This window comes from Microtus oregoni, unplaced genomic scaffold (assembly GCF_018167655.1).
Source record: "Microtus oregoni isolate MIOR12 unplaced genomic scaffold, Mior012 000057F_ref0000458, whole genome shotgun sequence".
NCBI lineage: Eukaryota > Metazoa > Chordata > Mammalia > Rodentia > Cricetidae > Microtus > Microtus oregoni.
Window position 1 is genome coordinate 11,304,380 of NW_024543833.1, and position 17,872 is coordinate 11,322,251.

Sequence of the window (17,872 nt, forward strand, 5' to 3'; positions counted from 1 at the left end):
ACTATTATGGATGAGGACACTGATTCAGTCCCCAGCGTCATGAAACCAGTGTACACTTCCTGTGCTTTCTCTCCTAATTCTTGTTAGGTACAGAGTCAGCACACAGGGTGGTAGTTAGCAGCATCCAGGTCAGGGGTGTCAGGTACGCAGGATGTGCAGGGTGTGTTCCTTGAACACTTGTGGAGTGCAGAGGTGAACTCTCACGACAGTATTCCTAAAGACAAGTTCTATTAGGCTCTTTAAATTTTCCTCTCTCTTCTTTATCGGGTAGAAAATGTATCTCGGATTACAAAGGTCGAATAAAAGCCACTTACCTATATGTTCAATGATTTAGTAAGCTGGCGCCATTCATCGCCAAACGCCGAACCCCCAAAATTCAAGAACAGTATCGCAGGATTGGAGGTGGATCCCCCATCAAGATGTGGACTTCCAAGCAAGGAGAAGGCATGGTGAAGCTGCTGGATGAGCTGTCCCCTGACACAGGTGTGTATTCTCATTACTACAGTGCCAGGTTTGTTAAAGTAGAAATTCAGAGTCAGGCGTGGTGGTGCACGCCTGTAATCCCAGCATGCAGGAGGCAGAGGCAGGATGATTCTTTACATCAGCAATGTGTGTGTGTGTGCGTGTGTGTTATGTGGTGCATGTGTGCATGTTTGTAACTGTGGGAACACGTGTATGTGCATGTGGAGACCCAAAGTTAGTATGTTTGGTGTCTTCCTCGATTTCTTTCCATTTTATATGCTGAGGCAGGGTCTTTCAGTTTTACCCAGCGCTCACCAATCCAGTTAGTCTAAGCTAGCCGGTTTCCTCCGGGATCTCTTACCTCTGCCTCCTATGTACTGGTGACTTCCTGACTTGCCCAGCTTTTTATGTGGTTACCAGGGCTCTGAACTCCAGTCGTCATGTGTGTACTGCAAATCCTTTTTCTACTGATCCATTCCCCTGGTCTAGTACTAGCAACTATTGATTTGTGAGTTTCTATAATATATATACTACATGGTCATTTGACTACTGAGTTCTTATGATACTATCCTCCAACTGTAGACCCTTTTAAAATTACTGCCAATGTTACAAATACACCAAAAAAGTGTTTCAAAAGGAAGTTGAGGTGAAGTTGAGCTAGATTGTAAAGAAGAAGCAACACCCCATACATAGAAGATGGGTAAGGCTGTTGCAATGGCCCTTTCTTCTAGTTGGATAGTAATAAGATGAGCATTTAGAAAAGGAGCTAGCCTGTAACTCAAAGTGTGAGTCCCTGAGCAATCTTCCGCCCTGCTTTCGGCTCCACGCTGCCACCACTGTGAGGCTGTGAGTTGCCGTGTTGGCCTAACTCCGGTGGCACACACCTGGTAACTGTGAGAACCTCTCCATAGACCGAGACACTAACTGCGGGAATGAGCTTCAGGTGCCACATTCATTCCCATCCAAGGTGCACTTGTTTGCAGGACACGTAGTTTCGTATAATACTCAAGCATGGGCCAGTGTGAGTGTCCTAGTTTGCTTCCTATCACTGTGATACCATGCTGACCAGAAGCAGCTTGGGGAGGAAAGGGTTTATTTCATTTTGTATTTCCCTCTAAAATCCATCACTGAGGGAAGCCAAGGCAAGAATTCAAGCAGGAACCCAGAGGCAATGATTGAAGCAGAGACCACGGAGGAATGCTGCTTCCCTGTTGGTTCTCCGTGGCTTGCCCAGCCTGCTTTCTTTCTTTTTTTTAAAATTTATTTATTTGCTATGTATACATGACATTCTGCCTCCATGTATGCCTGCAGGCCAGAAGAGGGCGCCAGATCTCATTACAAATGGTTGTGAGCCACCATGTGGTTGCTGGGAATTGAACTCAGGACCTCTGGAAGAGCAGGAAATGCTCTTAACCACTGAGCCATATCTCCAGCCCCCCCCCCCAGCTTGCTTTCATAGACCATCCAGGACCTCCTGCCCAAGGTCACTGTCAGTAGTGAGCTTGGCCATCCCATATCAATCAACCATCAGGAAAATGGCCCACCAGTGGGCGTGGGCCTATGGGAGATTGCCAAATTGCACAGTGGCCCAGCCCTGCGCAGCGGGCTGGAGTAGTAGCTCAACTGCGTGGGGCAAGAGGAGGGCGGCAGTGGCATGGGCTCAGACTACATTAGGTGCTAAACTGTAGTAGTGCCAAAGACTTCTGCAATAGCCCGGAATGGAGTATAACAAAGGTTTATTTATTTGGGGATAAATTCACAGTAAGATGCAGTCTTCTGCGTGTGCTGGGAACTGGGAACCCAGCCCAGCAGAGAAAACCACCCTCCCACCTCTCGCACACTTTTTGTCTGTATTTATAGTACATGAGAGCATGTCCAAAGTGGGCCAGTATCTGAAAGGTTATTGAGAAATTTGAAACAGGGTCTCACTATGTTTCTCTGGCTGTCCCAGAACTATATCTATATCTCTATCTCTATCTCTATCTCTATATCTTTATATCTATATCTATATCTATATCTATATCTACCAGTCTGGCCTCAAACTCACAGAGATCCTCCTTCTGAGGGCTGGGATTAAATAAAGGCTGTGCCACCTTGTCCAGGTAGGTACTAGTTGTTTTTTGTTTTTTTGTTTTTATTTTTTCCCCTCCTGATGTTTCTTTAGTCTTTTTATGCCTGGAGAGAACAGATAACTAAGAATAAAAGCCTGCACTTTAAAGATTAAACATTAATAAAAGGTAGGAAGGTAGGACCACTGATCTCAGAATAACTGAGTGCCCTGTTGCCTGCTAAAAGATGGACAAGATGCCAGGAATACCCTAACTTGCTCACTGTAGCAGCATTGTAGAAAATTAGGTTAGTCGTTCATTGTTCTGGCCATTACATTATGTTTGGTGACTCTGAGGAATCTATATAAAGATTAATACCTTCTCCTTCCCACTTGTGCTTCCTAATAGCACCTCACAAATACTATATTGGATTCCGGTACGTCCATCCTTTGACAGAAGAAGCAATCGAAGAGATGGAGAGAGATGGCCTAGAAAGGGCCATTGCTTTCACACAGTACCCACAGTTCAGCTGCTCCACCACAGGTAAGGACAACTCGAAGGTGTCTATAGCCCTGGCAGAGCTAGCCCAGAAGTCTGAGTATTGAAGGGATTTGCAATTTGAATGGCAGATCTGGTCAAGTGTCTTCTTGACACTTAAGAGTTCAGGTCAGTCACTTTGAAATCGTACGCTTCGTGTGCTTCTGGAATTATTGGTCTGTCTGCTGAGGTTACAAATGGTGGCTGGAAGGTGTGGCTATGCTTGGGTGCTGCTTTAATACAGTTGCTTAAAAGAGCAACAATGAACCTTAATCACTTTCTAGGCTTGTATCTTAACCTTATTTTTATGTCTACCATGAAATTCTTATTAAGGGAGTAAAGTGGATGACTGTTCTCATTTTGAAAGCAGAAGTATCCGTATGGAAATATGGAAATACTGCTATTTTATTTTTGTGTCTATCTTCAGTTATGGGTTAGTTACTGGTTAACTTAAAATCTATCCTGTCCAGTTGGGGTGGCTCACACCTCTAATCCGAGGCAGAGGCAGGCTGTATTTGAGACTAGTTTGATCCATAGAGTGAGTTCCAGGCCAGCCAAGGTTACATGGTAAAAGCCTATCACAAAAAATAAACAAACAAATAAACAAAAACAAAACAAAAAACCCAAAAAACTAACAACCAAAACCAAAACACAACAACAAACAAAAACAATAAAAACTAACATGAGGGGCTCAAATGAACATTTTACAGAATTTCTGTGTTCTTGGTTTTTGGAATGTATTACTCTTTGCTGTTCTCTGCACGTTTGACTGAAGATGAAACGTAAGTTTGAAAAACTGTATATTCTTTCTTTCTTTGCTTGCTTTTTGCTTTTTTGAGCCAGGTCTCACTCACTATGTAGAGGCTAACCTTGAACTCATGAGATCTGTCTGCCTCTGCCTTCTGAATGCTGAGATCAAAGGCATGTACCACCATACCTTGCTAGGAAGCTGTTTTTGGCTACATTTCTTGTGTCTAGACCCCTCCCCCTTTTAAACTTTTGTAGGTTTTATTTGGATGTACACCTACCACGTTGGAGTGCCATATGTAGGTGGTGGTGTTTCCCCCTTCCTGATTACCCTCTCCCAAATATACATATAGAAGCTTATATAAATTACAAATGCTTGGCCAATAGCTCCGGCTTATTACTAACTAGCTCTTATAATTTAACCCATTTCTATCAATCCATGTAGTGCCCCAAGGTTCATGGCCTTTAGCTCTATTCCATTATGTGTGTCTGACTCGTTGAACATCTGGCTGGTGACTCCTTTGACTCTGCTCTTTCTCTTCCCATCCTTTTTGGTTTGGCTTTCCTGCTTAACCATATCCTGCCCAGCTACTGGTTAGTTAGCTTCTTGATTAAACCAATCAGAGCATAATTTACACAGAGTACAGAAGGATTTTTTCACAGCACTTGATTATAGGTAAAGCTTTATTATTACCCACAAGTATATTTGTATTCTCTCAAGGACTTGGATCAGTGCATTTATATTCCCAGTTTGCCTTTGAATATTAGTGTTATTATGCCTATAAGGAAAAACAAAAGGCTATGGAGGAAACATTCCAAGTGTCGTGTGCCTTAATTGGTGAGGCACACAGACTGTGTGCGTGCATGCATGCGTGTGTGTGTGTGTGTGTGTGTGTGTGTATAAAGTGAGAGAGAGCACCTGTTAAAATGCCCAATCTTGCTCATACACCCAGAAATCTGAACTGTGATTTACTGTGGGAACCTACAGTTTTAAAATATCTAGTAACGTATTATTGGAGAATGAGTCAGATCTTAGAATTTTCAAGGCATATTTTTATCTTGCTTTGACAATGACCCTTGACTTGGAGCTGTCTGCTCTCCGCAGTTCGTAAGTTGCAGTTGTTACTTGTGTGGCTGCAGATGCGCTCTGCCCACAGATGGTTCCCGTGGTGTGGCCAGGGCTCAGGGCACAAGCAGCCTTTCTCTAGTGCGTCTCATGTGTAAGGACCAAACATCTGTACTTCTGAGCTATGAATATTTTAGGAAACATTTATTCTTGGAGGCCAATATTCTCCTTTTGCCTCTTGTCCTTTGAACAGACACGTGTGTCCTATGTATTTCTCATGGCATCTTTCTCCCTTCTGTCTCCCCCTTCTTAATTACTTCTTCCAGTAGTGCATTGACTGTTGTCCAGTGACAGGAGGGAGCTGACATGGCCGTGTGGCTCCCAGAAGCCCTTTTGTAGGTCAGAAACCGATGCCCAGAAGCGCAGCGAGAGCTGCAGTGTGAATACGATGAGATGCTTTGATTTCTTTGGAAATTATTTTTGTCCCTCAAATTTAGATTCTCTTACATCACTGTTTCTACTCATTGAATTAAGCCCGTTGGTTTTTTCTATTTTAATGCAAGTTGAATCTTAGCCTGAACAAACAATTTAAGTTAAACTGTGGCTCTGTCCTGAGTAAGCTTTTTAAAGTGGCAGCTTAACTATGATTCCTGTGGTAAGGAGCCCAGGACACTGGCGATAGGCAGCACTCAGGGGTGGTGGAACTTGCTTTGTGTGACACTGAGTAAGAAGCCCCTGTTAGGGTTGGTTTGTAGGCTTTCTGGTTTGACCCCAGCGTCAGCGTCCCTGGTCAGGGTGCCAGCCCTCTCCTGGACTTCGGTTGTCATCATAGTCCCCTTTCACACAGAAACACAGCTCTTGTTAGGTTACCTGCCAGAGTGCAGCGTCTGTTTCCTTCCTTCCAGGGAATGGTACATTTTGTAAATATTGATTAAATGTGGGCTTTTCGACCCCTTGCTAGGCGGCTTGCCCTGTGAGTGCGCCTTTAGAAAGGGTGGCTCTGAAGCTTTCAATTGAGAAATAGTTAACTTGTAATACTGACTGGAAATGTCCAAAATGCTCTAGATATGGAATTATGCATATTCTAACCCGAAAACTTTGTAAAATGCAGCAGCTCTAACGGAAAATGCCAGGAAATCGCTGCGAGAGGACACAAAGCAGCATCAGCATGCTGGGATAACAGCCCACTTGTGTCTTTCTTCCTCACCCCCTACACTGCCTGTAATGGGGCTGATTCTGGTCATAATGGGAGCGCTTTTCTTCACATGCTCTCAATTTTAAGACTTGGTCCCTGCAAAGTCACAATAGCTGGCGTCTCGTAAACTCCCAGCCGCACATCTCTCCGTGGAAATGGCCTCAATAGTCTTTGAAGGTCTGTTGAAATTGATTGCTCTTTAGTGATCTTCATCTGCAGGGTAGTTAAATCTATATGCATTTTAGAGTATTGAAAAGATCGTAATTAGACTGGGTTTCTGTATAGACACAGCTGCCTACTCTGGACTTACAATTATTGCCCTTACTAGTCTGTTGTATTTTTTACCACAATCAAGTGTGTCTACTAAATGGCTCCCTTGTATTTTAGGCAGCAGCTTAAATGCCATTTACAGATACTATAACGAGATGGGACGGAAGCCCACCATGAAGTGGAGCACAATTGACAGGTGGCCCACGCATCCCCTCCTCATCCAGGTGTGTATGCCCACCCGCCAGCAGCCTCTGTCCTCACAGTCTCTAGTGCGAGTCAGCTCTGCTCTGCTTGAGGTGGTTTCTGACCCTGCTGGTCGCTTGCTTACCTTCCATGCTGGGAGTTAAAGCCACACCTTTAGACTTTTTACTTGTCATGAAAAGTGATGCTAAATTTAAGGCTAAGATGGTGAGACTCTTGTCTCTGCAGATTATACATTGATACCATTGTTATATTTTGAGTTTTGTATTTTTCAGTGACCAAAAGAGCATTAATGATTATATCAATACACAGTATTTCCATTAACTTACATACTTAGATTGGATGACCAACAAATTTAAATCCTTTAAAATATCAAAAGATTAAAAAGTACAGACAGTAGAGATGCATATTCAGACCCAGGAAAGTAAACATTTCAGTGGGGGAAGTCGCATAGATCAAAAGAAAATGCTCATTTATCCTATACACTTATCTTTGTAATATTTTGTCAATGACTACTTTATTTTAGAAGAATCAGTTAAAAATTACAATTATAAATTCAATAGTTTTGAATTGGTATTATTTTATTCTTTAAAAAAAACCATGAGTGAAGTTGGTTTTTAAAAAGTCCTGAGTCATTCAGATAGAGTGTGTAGAGTCTGTAGAAGTTTCTGCTTTTGCGCTATTTTAGGTCGAGAAATATAGAAGTGGTTTGGACTATAGTTTGATTTATTTTATATTCCTTGACTATTCTGTAATGGGGCAAAATACCTGCAAAGAGCGGCAGCACTTCACACCTGTGACCACTAGATGGTGCTAGACGGCATTAAAATCAGGCCGGCTTTCCCCAGAGCGGTGTCCTGTGGGTAGGGAAAGGGTTAACACTTGTGTTGGAGTAGAAACTAGAAAGCGGTCCCCTAGGGATGGGTGTCGCTGTGGGCTGTGTGTGTGTCCAGCGGTCGTCCTTCTCCCGGGTCCAGCCAGGGGTAACTGGAGTGCCTAAGGCCCCGACCGCTGCTGCGGCTGGGAAGGAGGGGGTATTTCAGGTCTCCACTGACATGTGGCACGGGAAGAGGGGTCTGCACAGCATCTGCCTGCCCTGATCGAGGGAGTAATTAGATTTGCATTAAAATTCAGCCCTTTGAAAAGGGGGAAGCAGAAAGATGGAAAGGTCTCTTAACCGAGGAAGTCTCTGTTCATAAAATGAAAGGGAATTTTAGAGGCATTTATCTGCCCTCCTGGATGGTGTGATTGAAGGCTCTGAGAGGCCGTGCTGCTTTCATTCTGCACGGGGGCTGTGCACAGAAAATCCTGCAGATGGGTTTAGGTGATTTAAGTAGCACTTCTATTTGTCCGTGCCGCTTGAGTTTTGAAGATGGCTTAGTGACTCTCCCAAGCCCCAAGGAACTGTGTTCTTACTTGCAATTTTACAAGCCCAGGAAAGGGAAGGAAGGGGGGACAAACCCCTAAAAATCTAGTCTCAATGCAACTAAAACCATGGCCTTAAATCCACATTTCTGCATGTTAGCAGCACTACCTACTCAAAATAGCCATAGTATTACCATTTCTTTAATACCGCTCTTTATGTGGCCGCTGGAGTAGTTGCGGTAAATGTATGTTCCAGGCTCCTACGTAAACTTTACAGTGGCTACTTTATGTAGGCTGTTCTCTAAAAATAATCCTGAGAAGGCCTGCTCTCTAAACATTATGAACACTATAAAAACACAGCTTTTGTTTGTACCAAATATTGTCACACTTACAATATGGATATGAGGGAAAAGGGGAGAGAGGCAAACAGTATTAGATACTGTTTCTAGGTATCATTTTGTAGCGTATTTGCTTACCAAATTTGTGAGTTCTGGAATGGTAAATATCTCAGTATTCTTAGGGACTGGTTTGGAACCTACAGTACATCAGCTCCAAGCTGCTGTGATTCTGTCGAGTTGTTCTTTAAATTTTATTTGTACATGCAAAGTAATTGCAAGAGTAATAGTTAGAAGGATTATGTGACGGGAGAGAAGGCTCCCTGGTTAAGAGCACATACCACTACTCCAGTTCCGTTCCCAGCACCCTCCTCAGGTGGCTCTCAGCCGCTGCAGCTCCAGCTCCAGGGGATCTGGATGTTCTCCTCTGGATCTGCAGGCATCCTCACACACACGCACATATGCTGCCCCATACACAAATATCCATAATTAAAAATAAAGTAAAGGCAGGAGAGATGGCTCTGTGGTTTAGAGCACTGGCTGCTCTTGCATAGGACTCACAGTCTGAGTTCCAGTACCCACATGGGCAGCTCACAACCATTAGTAACTCCAGTCCCAGGGGATCTGATGGCCTCCTCTGGCTTCCATGTACCAAGTATTCACGTGGTGCACAGCCATACATGCAGATGAATGCACAAAGTAAGTAAAATCTTTTAAAAATTATATAATTAATTGCTGTGTATTCTTTACCCATATTCATGTGTTAACATTTGTTTCATTTAACCTATCATTTACATGCTCTCTGTATGTGTATATATATATATATATATATGTCCACATATATTTTTTTCTGAAGTACCTAAGAACAGATAAACACACACACCTACACACCTTAAGATCAGGGCTGTTCTTTTAAGATAACCACAATACATAATTCCACCGCAGTTTGTTTTAACACTTGATATTCAACTCCTGTCTAGTTTCCCGTCACATTCCAGTTTTCTCAGTTGACCGACTTCTGTCTCTTGGTACATTTTCCTTATGAAGCAAATGGCCAGGAATGATTCAAGTGTAAGATGAAAGAAAGCCCTTTGAGATCTGGTGTTTCAGCACCTACCCATGAGACTCAGCAAGTGCCAAGGAGAAGCGAGAGGGAGCCGGTCTGGCGGACAGAGGTCTGAAGGCAGCAGGACCTGGATTCTAGTCCGCGTTCACACATATGGCTGGGCAGCCCTCCCATGACCACATCTTGTCCCCCTCTGCGTATTTAATGGGGCTGTACAGCCTGTCATCCGTCAAGAAGCTTGTGAGGAGGATTGCTTTGGTGCAGACCCTGGACTCGTATGAAAGATGTCATAAAAAATAGACGAGTATTTTCTAATTTCTCTCCTATTTCTGGCTAATGTGTTTTAGTGTGATAAGCCCAAGAGCCAAAGTAAGGAAGATTTAGAAAGACCCCGTAAGCTGTTTTCCTGCTAACAGAGCAAATGTGAGATCTTAAAACAACTTCTCCTCCCATCTGTGTTTCCTTCCCATCTGGAAGTGTGCCCTGCTCTTCCCGAGGGGAAGCAACCTCGGCATTCGTTTGCAGAGAGCCATTAGTGAGCGTTAGAAGTTTCCCATCAAATTCCCTAGGCCCCTAAACCATTGCCATCCATTCTGAAGCCGAACCAAATCAAAGAGACTGTACTGTTTGCATTTTTTCAAAAAGAGGTAGAGTTCCAGATTTGGAAGATTACCCTGAGATATTTGGTATCGCTCTCATTTTTGAGATGCTTCCTTCTTCCCTCCTTTCCCTTCTCACTGCCTTCTCCCTCATTCTTGGGCTTCCTACAGTGCTTTGCAGACCACATTCTGAAAGAACTGGACCATTTTCCACGCGAGAAGAGAAGCGAGGTGGTCATTCTGTTTTCTGCCCACTCCCTGCCAATGTCTGTAAGTAAGAACGTTTTGTTAGGTGACCTAGCAGTAAAAGATAGGGTTGTTTTACTTTCTAAGTGTGTAAAATGGACCTGGCTCCATTTTGCCCTCAACTCAGTGCAAGAATGAATTCTAAAATCCCAGCCGTAGCTTGCTCATAGATTCATTTTCTGAAACCTCCCATAATTAATTCGATGCACAATATTACAAACAGATCTCTTATTAATAGCCATTAATGTTAGCTGGAAGGTTCATTCATATGTAAGGATTTCCATCAAGTGTACCCGCTAAGCCTTGTGCTTTTGCCTGCTGTGTGGAAGGAGAACAATGTGCAGTTTCTGTACGCAGAACTGTGTAGCCAGCTCCATTCCCACTAAACCCAATTCTCTCTTCAAGACTTAGCAGAGGCCTGTGCTTTCTAGGGAGCCAATCTGGTTTCGAATTCATTAACACCAGGGACCACAGTGTGACCAGAGAATACACAGCACAGAGCTTGTGACCCTTGGCTCATCATATTATAGCAGGTTGTTCACTGAAATGTCACCTCCTCTGCCATGGTGGTTGCATTTCAGGAAACATGGCAATACCAGGCTAGTAGGGTGTTTGAAAGATCTTGGACTCAGTGCCCAGTTTCATCTGTTCAGAACTAAGATCCTGTCCCACGAACACCATTTTCCGTGCCATAGAGGTGGGAGATTACATTTGCCATTGGTCTGAACCACATGAATAACAGCACCAACCAACGTAGGTGGAGGGTACCATGTTGTTCCTGGATGATCACCGGAGTCAAGCCCTGTGCCCCTCACTTGCAAGATGCAGCCACGACATCAGTGACAAGTGGCTTTAAGGGAAATCACTCCCTTTGGAAGCCTGTCTCTTTCGTTTCTGTGGCATCACAACTCCTTTTTAGTGTCATGCAAAGCCTTTCAAGGATCCATTCTAGGTACCAGAGGGAAGCTCCAGAGAGGGCAGACGAATGCTTACACTGGAACATCCCAGGAGCCGCCTCACAGTGGATCCTGCCTGTAGCAGTTATTGTTATATGGTGCCAAAGGCAGCTTTGTATTTCTTTCATCCTTCTACATTTATGTTTCTAATGATAGTATGGCCACCAGTAATATCATAATGTATTTTCTTAGTTATTCCATTTCCTGAGTACAGTATTTATCGGGCACTTATTATATATATCAGATGTGGGGATGATGTAAACAGGCAAAACCTTTGTTCATGTACAGTAACAGGGAAAGATAATTAACATAATATGAAGGAAAATACCATGGTGGAGCAGGCAGTAATAAACACCATAAAGCAGAGGGCTGGAGTTAGGGAGTCAGTGTCCCACGAAGGATGAAAAGAGTTAGAATAAAAATGTGTGCTGAATATCTTCAAAGGTTTCTAGTAGGCTTTCCCGTTGGGAGCGCACGCCTCACTGCTCACAGTCATCCTGCTGCTGTCAGCTGTCAAGGAAGGGAGGAGAGATACTGAGTAGAAGACATAGATAGTATCGGTTCATAGCTGAACCAGTAGACCTTGTCCATCTTCTACAAACGGCATCTTCTTTGGGATCTTGTAGCTACCAAATTCCTTTGCCAATGAATAGCGGAACCAAAGAACTTTCCCAACAGTACTCAGATTCAATTGTCATTAGTATTCAGGGGACAGCAAGGAGGGGGTGTGGTTCATGCTCATCTTGTCTCTGCACTACCAGCGGTTCTTGGCACCCTTCACCGCGTTGGTGACGCATGTTACTCTGTCTCCACTGCAGGTTGTCAACAGAGGGGACCCCTATCCCCAAGAAGTAGGTGCCACTGTCCACAAAGTCATGGAAGAGCTAGGCTACCCGAACCCCTACCGACTGGTATGGCAATCCAAGGTAGGTACCTTTCATACATTTTTAGACTATCATCTCTTGAAAATATGCTTTATCATTTATTTATAAATGGGAATTTGAGCTCTTCCATGCCAGCAAGCTGTTCTGTAAGTCAACTGCTCACTGTAGATAGAAGGGTGAATTGAGCCACCGGGGAGTTCCATCAGCTAATATCTGACTTTTAGCATTAGTGGAAGAAACTGTTTATTTGTACCATTGGCCTCTGGAAGGATTCAAGCTTCAGTGTGAAAATGACTCAAGCCCATTCAAGGAGGTGTAGGAGGGGCTCTCACCTGGATGGACACGTGTGTGCTCTGTGTGTGTTGGGGGTGGGGGCCGTGGTGGTAATATGTTATTGACCGTGTCTGCATTGGTCCTCCTTTCTCATAGGTTGGCCCAGTACCCTGGTTGGGTCCTCAAACAGATGAAGCTATCAAAGGGCTTTGTGAGAGGGGGAGGAAGAATATCCTTTTGGTCCCAATAGCATTTACCAGTGATCATATTGAGACGCTTTATGAACTGGATATTGAGTATTCCCAAGTGTTGGCCAAGAAGGTGAGTGTACCCATATGGCTTCTTAGTCCCACCATGATGTTTTAACAGGACGTTTTCTCTTCAGTTATCAATTTAAAAAAATTACTGTTATGGGAATGGGTGTGGTGTAACAGTCCTTTAATCCCAGCGCTAGAAGACAGAGGCAAGCAGATCTCTGTGAATTCAAGACCAGTCTTCTACTTAGTGAGCTCCAGGCCAACCAAAGCTACATAGAGAAACCATCTTAAAAAAGCAAACAAAGGAAGCAGGAAGAGGAGGAGGGGAGGGAGGGAGGGAGGGAAGGGAAGGAGAGGGAGGAAGGAAGGAAAAAAAGAAAAAAAAACTTTTGATATGTTTGTATGTACTGAGTTCTCATCATTTTGAATGATACTTCATAAATTAATTCTACATCAGCCCTAGAATAGGATGTTTTGCCTTTATTAAACCATGTTGCTCAATATCATTGAAACTAATGCTTTTTTCAGTGTGAGTTACCATGTGAAGTTGGAATCTTCAGTGAAAAGGAATTGCATATCTTACCAGTTCTGAGGGGGATGTTTATTAGTCTGTAATTCATTCCCTGCACTTAGTACTGTTGTGGTTTTTGGGCTGTTACCCTGTTTCTGGTTGGGTTTGAGGACATGTGAGTCCTTGCCATTTCGGAGAGGTACATAGAACAAACTCAGAAGCAGTGTGTGTTGGGATTCCCCTGACCTCTTCTGGGTCTTCACTTCCTTAGCTGTTTGCTAACAGGTTGTGATCAATCTGACTATTGAAATAATAAATACCACTGCTGGCATAAGATGGATGTGGTGTGTCACTCAGGGTGGAGAAAAACTGTTGCTTACCTGTCTTGTAGCTTCTGAGGGCTAGCCTGAAACCTTTGGTGGTTTATTGCTGGGTTTCTGTGGGAAGCTGGAAGCATGGGAACTCAGGAAGTCCTTTTCCCCTCTAATCTTGGGTGAGAACTCATGGCCTTCCCACGTGTGATTGGTGGAAATTTGGCTCCACAGGGCACTACACCCCTTCTGGGACTGGGTGGTGGTGAGGGGCAGAGTGCAGGGTGAGGAGGGGCAGAACCGGAACCAGCTGTCCACCCCTGCAATTTGTGTGCCTATGCCAGTCACCAGTCAAATACGGATGTTTGAACATAAGGGTTTTTTTATGTGTTGAGTGATGGTTCCTATTCATTTGTATTACCAGCAGTGGCTGTTAATAGTAACCAAGAGGATTTTTAGTGATTGATAAATTAATCCCTGTAGGGAGTAAAGGAAACCATGTAGCTATCATTATTTTGATATGAAAATGTAACATGCTTGTAACAACTAACTTTAAAAGTTTAAAACGTTTTATTCCACAGTGGAAATGACTTTTTTGCCTTTTGCTGATAAAAATAATAAAGTTCTCAGATGGTGCCAAGAAGGTGCTGTCAAGAGTGGGGCTCGCTCAAACTCTGACCCTAAAATAGGCATTGCTGCATTTATGAAATATTATCCATATTTTTGTAATCCCCATTTTCTTTTTGTAAATACATATTTTGGATATAAATGAGTAACTATAATTAAATGCCTATAGCCATTTTTAGCAAATCCTTGATTAATAGTCATGTGAGGTTTTTTAATTTTAACTATCTTATGCTATGTCACTATCATAGGCTACGTGACTGTCATATGCTATGCAGCTATGCTTTCACTTTTCCGATGATGTTCTGCGGACAGATTCACTGATGCTGCATCTTCCTAGCCCCCTCCCCCATTACTAACACTGCTTATTCTGCTGCCATGGCTGGTTTGTAGAACCTCCTCCATGTTGAGGTCTAGCTGTTTGCTGAATACATTGTGCTTCCCGAGTGGGCGCCTCATTTAAATGCCAGTGTAAAGGATAAAGCAACTGACCATGTCTCAACATGGATGGAGAGAGAAGATCCTAGCTATGGAATAAATCCTATATCGTTCTCCATTATCTGAGAGCAGTTAGCTGTATCTGTTGTTGTTTGTTTGTTTCTGTTGTTTGTTTTGTTTTTTAAGATGGGAAAAGAACGTACTGAACAATACTCAGATTTTTTTCTTAGTTTTTTTCTCTGTAAAAGCTTATTTTAAAACCCAGTTCTACCCTGGATTCTATTTAGACTCAGTATGACTTAGAGTCCACAAATTAATTTCCTTCTCTTGGTTCTTACTTGGGATCAAAGCAAGTAGGAAATTTTACTTAATTACAGCAACATTTCCTTAGACAGGGTCGGTACGGTTTGGATTAGAGAGGTGGAATATGAACAAGAATGGTACGTGGACGGGAATCACTCTTGAGAATTCCATCCAGTGTAACTCAAGCATGGTTTGGAATCCCATCACTGTGGGGACCAGAAGAACAGCTTCTGGCAACTGCTCAGCCTGCCCAACCACCCCAAGACCCACCTTCACGAGCAGTCTGTGACCATTCAAGGCCAGGCTGCGGCGTTGTGTGCGTGTATTTCTGTGCGTTTGTTCTTTTGTGGCACTTAGTGTCTTAAAAAAAAAAGAAAGAAAAAGAAGGAAAGGAAAATAAAATGTGTCTGTGTTTTCTTCCCTTCTCACTTGATTCAGTGTGGAGCTGAAAACATCAGAAGAGCGGAGTCTCTTAATGGAAATCCATTGTTCTCTAAGGTACCGTGGTGTTACAACCATTTTAGTAGAACATAGTGCAGAGTAGTCCTTGGAGAAACTACTGCACGATATTGGTTTTCTCACATATTAGTACATTTGGAGTTCCAATTAATTACAAAACTAAGAGCGAATTCCTTCTCTGCTCCTCCTTTGTCCTTTCGGTAGCCCCAGCCTCCTTATTTTGCCCACCTACTGCTGCCTAGTTTTAGATCTGCTTCTCAGGGGAAAGGAGCAGTCAGTGGGTGGGGTAAGAGGGTCCCTTTCTAAAGTCTCCGTTTGGACTCTGCCTAAGCTGACAGTCTCCTGGAAGGACTATATTTTACAGTTCTGGAACTCAGTTGAAAAGAAACCCTAACCAGAGCTGTTTTCCCCAGGATGCACGGAGGGCGTGCACGCGGCCCAGCAGACTTGCACCGCTGATGGCCCTGTGCTCTGTCTTGCAGGCCTTGGCTGATTTGGTGTACTCACACATCCAGTCAAACAAGCTGTGCTCCACGCAGCTGACGCTGAGCTGCCCGCTCTGTGTAAATCCCGTCTGCAGGGAGACTAAATCCTTCTTCAGCAGCCAGCAGCTGTGACCCTGCCTGAGGACCCATGGGACTCGCCGAAGCACAACCTCCAGGCGCCTCCAGTGGAGACCGAAGCCACATTAGCCTGTGCACAGCCTTCAGGCACAAACCACGATTTCTTTCTTGCCTTTATTTTGTTTTACTTTATTTTTTGCTTCCCTCTGTGGTCCACGCTGGCCTCCAGTGGACTTCCTGCTCCCATTTCCTGAATGCTAGCATCACAGACACACAAAATTATGTTGCTCGGGGAACAGACTCTGAAATTCTTACTGAGGTTTTTGTCTTCATATACATGCACGGGGAATACTTACACCCCTTTCTGGGGTCAATTTACTCACCTGGAGTGTCTATTGTGACTTTCCAGGAGTGAGCTTTAAGTTTTTATCTTATGAAACTCACACAGATTCTACACTTATTGCCCTAAGCAACTTCCTAACATAGTATGGCGGGTCCCCTCTGTATGCTTCAGTGGTGAGTGAGCCTGCAGCCTCATGGATATAGCTTAAGGGAATGTAGTTAATTTATGAAATACAATTTGTGAAAGAATTGGACTTGGGAGGTAGCTTAGTGATTGTGTGCTTGCCTAGCGTGCATGAGGCTCCTAGTCTGGCCCCCCACACTGCACGCAGATAGCACATTACCTGCTCTTTCCTACCGGAACGCTGGTGAATCAGAGTGGCCACCTAGCATTCAGCCACCGTTCATCATGGTGTCTGTGGAGGAGTCTCATTTTCCTTCCCTGAACCCGAAACAAGTGCATGTCTCAAAAGTGCTCTGAGATTCCCTGGGCACATAGCCTGGTAAACGTGTGGGAATTCAGTCCTTGCTGTGTATGCCTTAGTTTGAGTCCGTGGTACCTCAGAGAAGATGGGACTCTGCTTCCTGTCTCCTAGTTCGGTGCCACCAAGAAACGCTACTGATGGATTTCATCCTCCCCAAGGCCAAGGAGCTCCCTACCGTCACCCTGCTCTCAGTCGAGTGCCTCTATTTTCTGCTCACTTGTTTGAAAATTATTTTATAAAGTTGACTATGTCTGATAACCTGGAGTTTTCTTCATTAATAAGTTTTTATTATGAAATATAGTCATAGAATAAGCCATTTGTAAAACACAGAGAAGGAGAAAATGACCACTCTAATGTAATAGTATCATTTTATTACAGCCTTTTCCTGTGGATATTATATATATGTGTGTGTTTGTATATATATATATGTATTGATACTTTGGGAATTCCAGTATATTCCATCTTAGTCACCTTGCTTTCCCCTCCTAACTTGTTCCTGCCTGAATGTATAATGAAGAGTTGTTCTAAAAGTGTGAAAATGATATCAGAGCAGAATCTGATCTTCTGCACTTGGATTTAAATGGATTTTAAAGTCTTTGGGATCCTTGAAGGATTTCTAATAATCACTTTCTCTAAAACTTTGTTCTTCAAAAAGAATATCTCTTTGAGCATTTTTCTTTTTAGATAGAAAAACAGTTCATAAAGTGGAAAATTAGGAGGATGCATAGATAGTCTATACGAGGATTTACTATTAATAAACATCATAGCTTTAGTCTGTTTGATTTGTGCTGTCTTCTAAAGCTGATTCAGAATGACTAACTGTGGGGCGTTCTCTTTGTAATCCAGCAAAGCTTTCTGCTGGCTTGAAGACTGCTTATACCCATAATGACTTTCAAATTTGACTAGCGTCTCCTTTTGTTCCTTCTTTGGCTTTGTCTTCATTAGTAGGTGGTTTCTAGAGAAAGATCAAAGGTCTGGGTACTCTGGGATGTCCCTGTGTCCATTTCATCACCTTCTGGGGATGAGCCCCCCAGTGAACGGGCATCTCAGGGTGGGCGGCCCCTGTTGGCAGGCTCTGATGCTCACAGCCATTACCCCCTTCTCCCACAGTGAACGGGCATCTCAGGGTGGGCGGCCCCTGTTGGCAGGCTCTGATGCTCACAGCCATTACCCCCTTCTCCCACAGTGAACGGGCATCTCAGGGTGGGCGGCCCCTGTTGGTAGGCACTGACGCTCACAGCCGTTACCCCCTTCTCCCACAGTAAACGGGCATCTCAGGGTGGGCGGCCTCTGTTGGCAGGCACTGACGCTCACAGCCGTTACCCCCTT

The 17,872-nt window shown here is 43.7% G+C and overlaps 1 protein-coding gene across 1 annotated transcript in view; it reads left to right on the plus strand.

The window, feature by feature from the left end:
• LOC121438737 (ferrochelatase, mitochondrial) overlaps nucleotides 1–17,315 on the plus strand; it is a 33,065-nt gene extending 15,750 nt beyond the window's left edge. The window contains exons 4-11 of the mRNA XM_041639103.1: nucleotides 335–483; nucleotides 2,919–3,053; nucleotides 6,443–6,549; nucleotides 10,063–10,161; nucleotides 11,912–12,019; nucleotides 12,407–12,571; nucleotides 15,133–15,192; nucleotides 15,636–17,315. Coding sequence (XP_041495037.1) covers nucleotides 335–483; nucleotides 2,919–3,053; nucleotides 6,443–6,549; nucleotides 10,063–10,161; nucleotides 11,912–12,019; nucleotides 12,407–12,571; nucleotides 15,133–15,192; nucleotides 15,636–15,770 — 958 coding nt within the window. The 3' untranslated portion in view covers nucleotides 15,771–17,315. The remainder of the gene's footprint in view (nucleotides 1–334; nucleotides 484–2,918; nucleotides 3,054–6,442; nucleotides 6,550–10,062; nucleotides 10,162–11,911; nucleotides 12,020–12,406; nucleotides 12,572–15,132; nucleotides 15,193–15,635) is intronic.
• Nucleotides 17,316–17,872: the final 557 nt, after the last annotated feature.